This window comes from Lepidochelys kempii, chromosome 11, assembly GCF_965140285.1.
Source record: "Lepidochelys kempii isolate rLepKem1 chromosome 11, rLepKem1.hap1, whole genome shotgun sequence".
In the NCBI taxonomy this organism is placed as follows: domain Eukaryota; kingdom Metazoa; phylum Chordata; order Testudines; family Cheloniidae; genus Lepidochelys; species Lepidochelys kempii.
Window position 1 is genome coordinate 41,940,123 of NC_136390.1, and position 10,053 is coordinate 41,950,175.

Here is a 10,053-nt window from a genome sequence, read left to right on the forward strand (position 1 = left end):
CCATGGCTGACTTCTTTTTTACATAAAATTCTGCAGACAACGTTTTTGAAAAGCAGGCCTAAGAACGTAACGAAAGGTTACACTGGAAAAGCACTGCTATAATCTGAAGCTAAAAAGAGTTCTTTGTCCGCCTGGTGGCGTAGCTTCCCGTGGCCCATGCTACCACACAGCCCACCCATCTGAATTCCAAACTGGAAGCTCTTACTGCCTGAGCCAGCAGGGCTGGAGAGTACTTTACAGGAGGCTCTCAGCAGGTGAGGCTTTTGCTCATAGAAGAAACAGTTGGGCAATCATGACCAGAATTAATATCGTTCTGAAAAGAGCTCCGTTAAGCCATCCCAGCCCCACTATAGTCATTGGGACAAGATTTCTGTGTAGCATGAGAGGAGAGGTATGTAAGGAACAAAAAGGCAGCTTTCACCCACCTACTTTTAACCCAGACTCCCTGATATATAAGCTCACTGATTAACTAAATTCTTCTGTCTGGGAAGAGCTCAGACTGTGTACGGGTGGTGAGAGGAGGGAGGAGGATGGGAAGCTGTAGCAAACAGGGCCCCAGTCTATCTGTACACAATTGAGGAAATGTAATGCTGGAATAGCAAGGGACCATAAAACAGACACACAGTGAAAGAGCAAATAAAGGTGAAATTGAGCAAATAAGAAAGTGAAACGTTTAATAAAATGTGCAAATAAACACAGCAAAGAAAAATATTATGCAACATTTGGGTGTTTTCAGGTTGACCTTTGAGGAAAGGTGAATTGGGTGGTTGCCTGAGGCAGCAGAATGCAGGGAGACTGAATATACTAAATTTATATTCTACAACTACAAAAGTGCTGAAACCCTGCATTCCAAATAAAATATTCTGGGCCCATATGGATGCTGATCAGCTAAACATACATTGCTGAGGGTAATCTGCACTCTAACTGCCGGTACAACTACTTTTCCAAAGCAAACATTTAGGCTTCTCAAGAGGAGCTCAGATGCACCTGAATTTGACTTTTTTACGATCACTACATTTATTAGTTTCGTATTTTCCACAATGGTGTTTCATTTGAACTAATGTACTCTGGAAACAACCACTTTACGTTTTGCTATACACTCTGGACCAGATCCTGGGCCTCATCTCTGTCCCCTTTATGCTGCTCTTGGGGACCTGAAAGTTAATCTGAAAGGGCCAGTGGGGATCCCCCAACATTAGGGGAACCCGCAGGTGGCATCAAGCCAGCCTAGCTGACTCTACCACCCCCATTCCCCCTCACTCTTAGGCATAGACAGTCTGGGAGGAAGGGGCTTTGGCCAGAGCACTGCAATTTGGTGATCCCTGGCTGGTGAAACCTTCCCTGTGGGACTGATTTGAGCCAGTCAAACCCAAGATCAAGGGAGCAGAAAGGTGGCTTAAATCATGTTCCCCTGACAATCTAGGTCCTGCATCAAGGTCAATCAGATACTGGGAATTGGCCTTCTATACTTTTAATGAATGAATGGAGTCAGTAGTCTGAAGCCTTAAGTTTTAGTGATGTATTTTATGCTTCATTGAGCTTTGGAACATCACATTTTTGGCATGCCTCAAAAACAAAGTGTCACGCTGGAGCCTACTGATTGCTCAGAGTTGGTGCTGTCCAGAAAAGGCAATACCAGGTCCCTTTCTGCTCTGCCTACGCTGTTGCAAAACTCCAGGCTCCCTCCCCTATGTTGGGTTACTGGGGGCAGGTAACAATTTTCTTGCTCTGTCAGTGCTTGTGTTGTACTTTAGCCATCAAAGGGTGTCACATTTACAGTAACTCAGGTGTTGAAGCAAAGGGAGCAGTTTCACCTCTTATACCAACTGTAAAGGGAGCGCTTCCTTCCTTTCTCCGAGTTGGGGAACACTGCCCCCACAACAGCTCCTCATCTGGCTGGTGTAGCAAGAGCTTTCCCTCCACTTCATTCTATTCTAACCACTGTAGTGACCAGTTTGTGTGGGTCTCATGCACTAGTGATGGGGCAAATCTGTATGGACTCTAAAGCATTTGTACAGAGGTGTGTGGGGCATGGCCATATATGGGTCTTGAAGCAATTGAGCAGGTTGGTATGCAGAGGTGGTTGGTTGGTCTTAAGTGAAGTTTCCTACCACGCAGATTGTGTGGGACCGAGTCAAATTTGTGCATAAAATTATAAGTGTTCACAGGCATTACAAGAACAGTTAGATTTTATGAATTTACATTTTAGAGCCCTGCAGACTCACAGTCCTGCTGGAGAAAATGAAGACTGTCTGTGCCACGCAGCACTGGAGATTGGAGAGTACTGATCACAGGCAAAGTTGTCAGATTATGCTTTTTTTAGACAACACTTTTAAAAGATCAATTAAAATTATTAGGTGAACCAGACAAATTATTCAGCGAGAGATGACTTACTTTTCAGTCCAGTTAATAAGTCTAGTTCAGGCCAGTTTCTGTGATGAAATTTAAAATTTGGGGAGATACTGGAAATGCTATAATATACAGCTAACAAAATTACTGTCAAGTTATGAAGAAATTAAAATGCAATTAAGAAATCCAGTCAGATGAAGTCTCCAAATTCTGCAGTTCTGGTTTCTCGCATAATTTCTTCATTTATATGAAGTGATTAAAGGACATAAGAACATTATTCACCTTTGGACTCCACTCCAATGATCATTCTCTTCCCTAACACTGCCCATTGGAGCCCCTCCGGCATGTAAACCCGAACTGAGTTAGGGTTCATTTTAGAAAACAAACAAGATATCTTAAATTAATTGAATGCATTTTAAGAGATATTCAAAGTATTGAAGTGAGTTTATATTTTTAGTTGTATCCCCATTTTAACTTATCCTTCCACAATATCCAGAGAAATCTGCTCTTGTTCATGGTTGAAGGGGTAAGCCAGTAGCCACAGTCCATGTCAGTGGAACTGTCTGACTGACAGAACAGCATGACCTCTTTCTTCAAGATTATTACATACTCCTCCATTGCCCTAAAACCTTGAACAGAGGACATCTTACACAGGGCACCACTGGGCCAGCCTCTGCAATTTTACAATTTCAAAGCAGGAATTAAATATTCTTTTCAGAATGATTTTAACAAAAATGCTTTAGCCTCAAAGACAATATGATTTTTCTACATATATTTTGCTCTCTCTGGTCAAAATCACTTATGCTATATCCTTTTTATTATCCTTACTATCATCTTTCAATGAATGTCCATCTACAAATTCATTAACTTTGAGACAAATCATTGGCATCCTAATCTTCTGAGTCCCATGAAAGACTCACTTTTAAGATACAATTGCAGCTGCCCCACGCTGCTGGTTACTGTATCATACACATGTCTTTAAATTCTGTAATCAGCATCCACCAGGTGCCGTATCGCATTCAGCACACCACAGTCAGTCAATACAGACATCCCCAAACACACCAAGGCTGGTTTTGTCAAATGTTTTATTGAGTGTAGACATCTGGAGTACTGTAAAACATGCATTATCTGTAGATTCAAAAAGGAGCAAGCCACATTGTCCTCACTGTCAAACGTGTCAGGCTTGGCATACATGATGGAGATTAATGAAGTATCATGAGAGTAATATGGTTCCTGAAAAGCTTCTACAATTTGGAGTAGGGTCTTAATCATTTGAAATGCAAAGCTGTTCACATTTAGTGAACTTGTGTGTTCACTGGTGGTGCCATATTTTAATTAAGAGCAAACAAGTAATTTCATGGGGCGGGGGAAAGGATTTTCCCCCTAGGTATACACTGTATGCTTTCTGGTTTTAGATATTCTGTCTAAATAAAAATTCATATGCTTTTTGAAGTAGCACAGTTTATTGTGAACAATGAGCAACATCTAATATTCATTTCTTCTTGGATTGCTGAGGTGTATTAAATTTAAAGAAGATAATATCTCCATCCTCAACTATGTAATTTCTGCCTTGTCGTCTATATTTCCCAGCACTCTGTAAATGGAAAAGACAGGAGAAAAACAGGTTATTACTTTAAAATTAAGTTTTATAAAAACCCCAGATTTAAAAATATTATATATTTTGTTTAAAATAAAACAATACCATTATCTCAAATTCAGAGTTTGATTCTTGTAATGACTTCTTGATTTGGGCAGAACTGGATTTTACATACATAGATAACCATAATTTCCTCTTCACTAAACTATGGTACATAAATATGATTAGAACAGTATAATGAAGCTTTATTACATGATGTTAATGGTACATTTCTGATGTGCCTGTAAACACCAGCAACTCATGAGAACAAAATGGATAAAACACCATTTTCTTTTAGTTCTTAGGCTTTTTATTCCCACCTCCAAAATGTCCTCAAGTGTAAATACTAATGATAGCAATCTAAGATTTTACTGCTAGAAAGACAATAAAAATGGTTTGTATCCTAACTACACGGCTCTCATACTAGTCTGTTGACCACTTCTAGGTGGTCTACTGAGCTGCTGCTATCAATGAAGAAGCATGCATGGTCAAAACAAAGATCATCACACCATGTCAGAAAGTTAAAATTGGGCATGCAGTACTCTTCAAGCAGAGCTTCCTTCTATGCTTCTGCACAGGAAGGGCTGAGAAACACAAAATAAAGTCTCAGTCTTTTTGCTACGTATTTGTTTGGAGTAAATTTAACTAATCAAATTTACCGGTGCCACAGAAGTTAGAAGGACAGCAAGCCCACAAAAGGACAGAAGTGACCTTCAAGGTGGGCTGCTGAGTTTTGTACAGGGCTGAAAGAGCAGGCTGGAGGCAATGACAGGATATTTGGAACTCAAATGTAAAATCCTACACTTTGGGAGAAAAAACAGAGCAGATACAAAATAGGTGTTGATGCTACTACACGTTGGTACCTCACTGCACTGAAGCGTGTGATAATTTTCTTCTCTCTTCAATGTTGTCCTAGGTTGGTTGGTTTTTATTAAGACAAGTATTATAAGGGCTACAAGGAAGGTGTGGGATCAACACTGTGAGGCAGGGCGTTAAGGAGGTCTACATGAATATTTACTTTTAAGATGTGATCTATAACATGGAAAAGATGAGACCCACTCCTGTAGCTCAATACGCTGTGTTTTGAAGAGTTCTCCTGCAAGGGAAACTGCTTCCATGCAAGATTTTGCTGTGCCAATATTCTCAATGACCTACCACAGTGGTGGCATGCTAAGATACCACTGTAAAAAAGCTGTTAATTAATTACCTTAGTTACAACAGAACAGGTCAGATTAATGGTACATAATTACGTTAGGTACTTTTCTGCCACAAAACCCTCCTTTGCAAAACACCACATTTCCCATGTTGGTGTGTAGGAATCTAGAAGCTCAATGATCTTGTAGCTGTCATTCCCAATTTAAATGGGAGGACCAGTGACTTTACTCTTCAGTAAATCTCTCAGATGCAAGAGCCTATACAACAAACACTTAATGCTATAGTAATTGACTCTATCCCATACGACATGTCTATTACTACCGAAATAAGAGCTTAAAAACATTGACTTCTTTTTCTGGACATTTACTTAGAATATACAAGATTCGCTCTCAAGTAATATTAGTAGATCTTCCCTTTGAAGATACTAATAATGCTCTAAGTCAAGAGTAATTAGACTAATTGGCAGCATAAACACTAATAAAACGGTCTGCTGCAAAAAATTATCAGCAAGCATAATCTGCATGCACAGGTATGTAGACTTTTTACAGATAAATACATACACTTTTCCACTGGAGAAAGGAGAGATTCATTAGTCACAAATATTTACAGAATAACCTAGTTTACAAAAAGCAGCACCAGTTCAGGGTTTCTAGGACACCACTATATTCTGTCATAAAGTGGTATAGTCTTCTTTCATTAAATTCATTTTGACATACTAATATACATTTATGTATTTCTGTTGCTAGTTTACAATTAACAGTGACAGTGTTCCTTTAAATTCTCTAGAGACCATTTAATCCATTTCCATTGCTACCAGAAACACTGGTTGAAAAAATCAATACCCATTTGTGAATCTTGAGTATGTATTAAACAAGACACGTCTAACCAGTTCATTTGCACTTGAAAGCAGCCATCTGTAGAAGCCAGCTTTGCCTAAGCAGATATGATTGCTAATAATGTGATATCCCTGTAGACTACAAAGCCCACACAGAGCTATTCAGTATATAGTTCACAGCACTGGCATTAAATTAGTTATGCTGTACTGGTGTTACACACACACAAAATCAAACTTAAAAATCGATCAACTTGATAACATACAAAGCAAGCAACTCCAAATACCACTGTTATTTTAACTGAATCCAAAAGCTCCCAAGTTTAATTTTGAAATCTAACAGCACTATAAGTTAATTAATATGGTCTATAGCCTGAGACAGCATTTTTCAAATTATATTTAAAAAGCCTATGTAATATCATACATTTTTCTAAAAGCAAGGATTTCCTTTTACTTGGCTTTTAAAAAGTTTGCATAAGCAAATGTAATTATCTGTGCTCTACAGACATCTTCAAATTTGTTCATAACAAAATATATTTAATTACGATTTTCAGTTGGAGCACAGAAAAAGTCCTAATTTCTAGATTCATACATTGGGAGAAAACATCTAAATCAAAAAACTTACCAGAAAAATACTTACTGAAGATCACAATAAGCTAAGGTGACATAGCTCGTATGCAGGATACTCATATTTGTATTTCAGCAACTACTGTTGGTATAATTTGAGTCCCAGCTACATAAACAAGTTTTCTGACTAAGGAATATTTGATTTATTTATACTGTGGTTTAGCTGTACTTCCCTTTTCACAAGATAGCTCACATGCTGCAATGAACCAATTATACTGGGATTTCCCCCTCGCCCCCCCCACTTCCTGGGGTTCAAACAGACCTATAAAAGCCTTGCTGCTCACTATCATCTTCCTTAGTGATACTACTGAGAATAAGAGGAATCTGAAACCAATTTTGCATAGTTTTCAAACTATCAAATAGCAAAAATGAGGCAGAGCCTTTTAAATTCTTTAACTCATTATAGTAGGTGCCTTCAAATACTGTGGTGGGTTAAATCTAACTAACCTTTTTAAAATCTCAATGTTATAAAATACACATCTTCAATTTAGAAATGCAACACTCACCAAGTCTATGTGAAATAAAGGGAAATTCTACTTCCTTATAATAAAAACAAAAACTGCAAAGACTGAAACAGCATTACAAAGATATACAGCTCTTCTTATTGCATTTATTTGCCATGTATAATTTTACTCTGTGTTTAATAACTGCAAATCAGATTTAATTTATCAGAAGTAATAAGGGCCCAACTATGGGCACCCAATCAGTCTCTGCCCTCTAGTGTTGAGAATGCAGATAAAATGCCTCATTCTTTATGAATGTGTACAGCACAAGAAAAAAAATTACGAAGTGTCACTGCAAGAAAAAAGTTTTTCATTTATTAGCTTATAACCTATTCCGTAAATAATAGCCAGGAAACTATCTATTGTACAGTATAGGCTACATACAATTACTCGGGGCACTATAAAATCTTGATGTCTACTGCATCACAGCATTGACTTTATGCATGACATCTGCAGTTCGTCCTATACTTAAGATGAGGAAGCCTGCACATTTTTTCATAAAATTAACTGCTGAACATGGCAAACGTTAACATTTTAATCGTGCCTACTATGATAGGGTACTACTAACAAAACCATTATTATATTTCAGTCATAAAATATTTCCTTAAATGTTTGCATTAGAAACTTGACACACAGTTGTAAAGTAATGCCTTCACTGCTGACTTCAAAACAAACTTACTTCTTATTAATAGAAATAGAGTGTGTGTGTGGGGGGGGGGGGGGAGGGAGGAATAGTCAATTTTCTAAAGAGTCAAAATATTTTTAAATGTTACCAAAATATCATCACGGTCTAAAATATTAAGATTAGATGGTTAATATTATAAACCTGTGTGAAACTTTATCAGAACTCTTGCTCGTAATGTTGACATTTGGTCTGTTAGCTGTCATATTTCAGTTACTAAAATTGTCACATCTCTGTTAGTTAAACTACTGTATTTTAATTCTTTTCCAAGTATAAAATGACAGTTCATCTGTGGTCTATTCTTAGAGTTAACTGTCAGATTCACTTACCACCAGAGATTTCTTCCCAATGAAAGAAAAGTCTTGAAATGGGAAAATGGTGTGTATGGGGGAGGGGCACAGGAAAAGATGGGGAGCTCACCTTGACAGCTGTTTCCGAACCTTCTTCTTTAAAGTCTTCATATTTCATTACTTCAGCCATAATGAATCCCTTTTCAAAATCTGTGTGAATCTTTCCTGCTGCCTGAGGAGCCTTCGTCCCTTTCTGTCAAAGAAAAGACCAGAAGAAAATTAATTGCATTTAAGAAGACTGATTGCAGGAGAGAGGTTTCTCCTTTCTCATATGCTTTCAGGCTCTACTGAAACTTTGTTTCATATCAGTTAAAATGTTAGGCATACAACTTGCGAATTCTCAATATTAGGACATATAGATAGATGCCCTTAGCACAGATAAACCAACTGATATTAAAGAAGGGCAGCTTTGTTTTTTCCTAATGGGTATCAACAGCAGTATTGATTTTATAAGCTGTGGTTGTGTTCAGTTGTGAGATTCACTTTGATCTCCAGTTCTTTCCAGAGAAAGTGAGGAAACTGAAGATTTTAAAGTAACTTCTAAAGCTGAATTATCAAAGACTTCAGTTGAGTCCAAATAAATGTTCACCGTCTTTCAATTAGACTACTTCATCTACTCAAAAAGTATATTAGGAACCATGAATACATTTTTAAAAATCTCAAACCTGAATAATATATTACATCTTATTCCACAATTTTAATAAATGTAAATACGGAACAAATATTTTTTTAAAAATTGCCATCCAATGACATTCTAATCATAAATACATAATGAAAATATAAAACTACATATATTCATGCAACCTTCATAAAAGAGTATTTAAATTTATGTAGAACAATGCATGCTGCCAGTCTTGAATTACAAGGGCATACATTCTGTGCACACACAACCATGGAAAGAAATTTGAGAAATAATGGTGACCTAAAGGCTGCTTAATAAACCATGTTAAAGTGCTAAGGAGTCTGACACTGTAAAGCACAGTTTTTACAATAAAAGATGTATTGGGTTAATATGGCTACTCACTGATGCTTACCTGACTAAATATCTTAGCACATTAAATCAAGGATACTTACAATCAGTCTTAAGATAAACCAGCTTTCAAATTTTCTAGGAAAGGGCAAACATCTTTCCTACTGGAAATGCTGGAGTTTTGGAAGGTTGTTTTTCAAACAATGGCAAATAATGCAGAGTAGCAATACATTCATGATTTAATGTTATTTTGTGAACCTATATAACAGACCTTGGCTAGGAGTCATCACTTCAAGGGGGATGGAGTGGAGAAAACTTAAAATTAAATTCCCATGAAAAACATATTTAACATCGAAGTTGAAATGCCTAAACATCTTTAGTAATATTAAATCAAAATAAAAATTTAATGGAATAAATTACAGTGGTTATTGAAAACAGAAATTATTTTCTTTGAAATGAAATCAAAGCAGCACTGAAATTCATTACATAGCCCTAAAATAAATGGAAGCAGCAGATTAAAACTCAATGACACATTCACTACCTCCGAAAGTTGATATTTTTATAATCTGTAAAATGAAATTTGTAAGTATATGCACTTCAAAATATTTTTTAGTACTAATCTCTATATTATAATGTATTTACATTCAAAAGCAAACCATTACAGCTCAGCTCTTATTGTCCTCAGGGAATAAATTAGTCTATCTCTATGGTTGTAATCAGTCTACATGGATATTTAAACACATATAATATAATTTTTAGACATATGTAACTGGACAGAACATATTAAACTATCAAAATAAACTACTTCTAAATATTCAAATCAGTAAAAGACCTTAATTATTACACTGGTTTTAGGTTTTTGAGCCCAACTGTGTATCCATGAGGAATATAATGATGTTATATTGCTTTTATTGCTGAAAATGTAATCCGAGCAAAGCAAAGGAGGAAA

General features: G+C 36.7%; 1 protein-coding gene across 5 annotated transcripts in view; it reads right to left on the reverse strand.

Moving 5' to 3' along the window:
- Positions 1-3,417: 3,417 nt before the first annotated feature.
- OLA1 (Obg like ATPase 1) overlaps positions 3,418-10,053 on the reverse strand; it is a 201,595-nt gene continuing 194,959 nt past the window's right edge. For all 5 annotated transcript variants that reach the window (XM_073305886.2, XM_073305885.2, XM_073305884.2 and 2 more), the window contains 2 exons: positions 8,205-8,327; positions 3,418-3,943 (listed from right to left, as the gene is read on the reverse strand). In XM_073305886.2, coding sequence (XP_073161987.1) covers positions 3,842-3,943; positions 8,205-8,327 — 225 coding nt within the window. In that variant the 3' untranslated portion in view covers positions 3,418-3,841. The remainder of the gene's footprint in view (positions 3,944-8,204; positions 8,328-10,053) is intronic.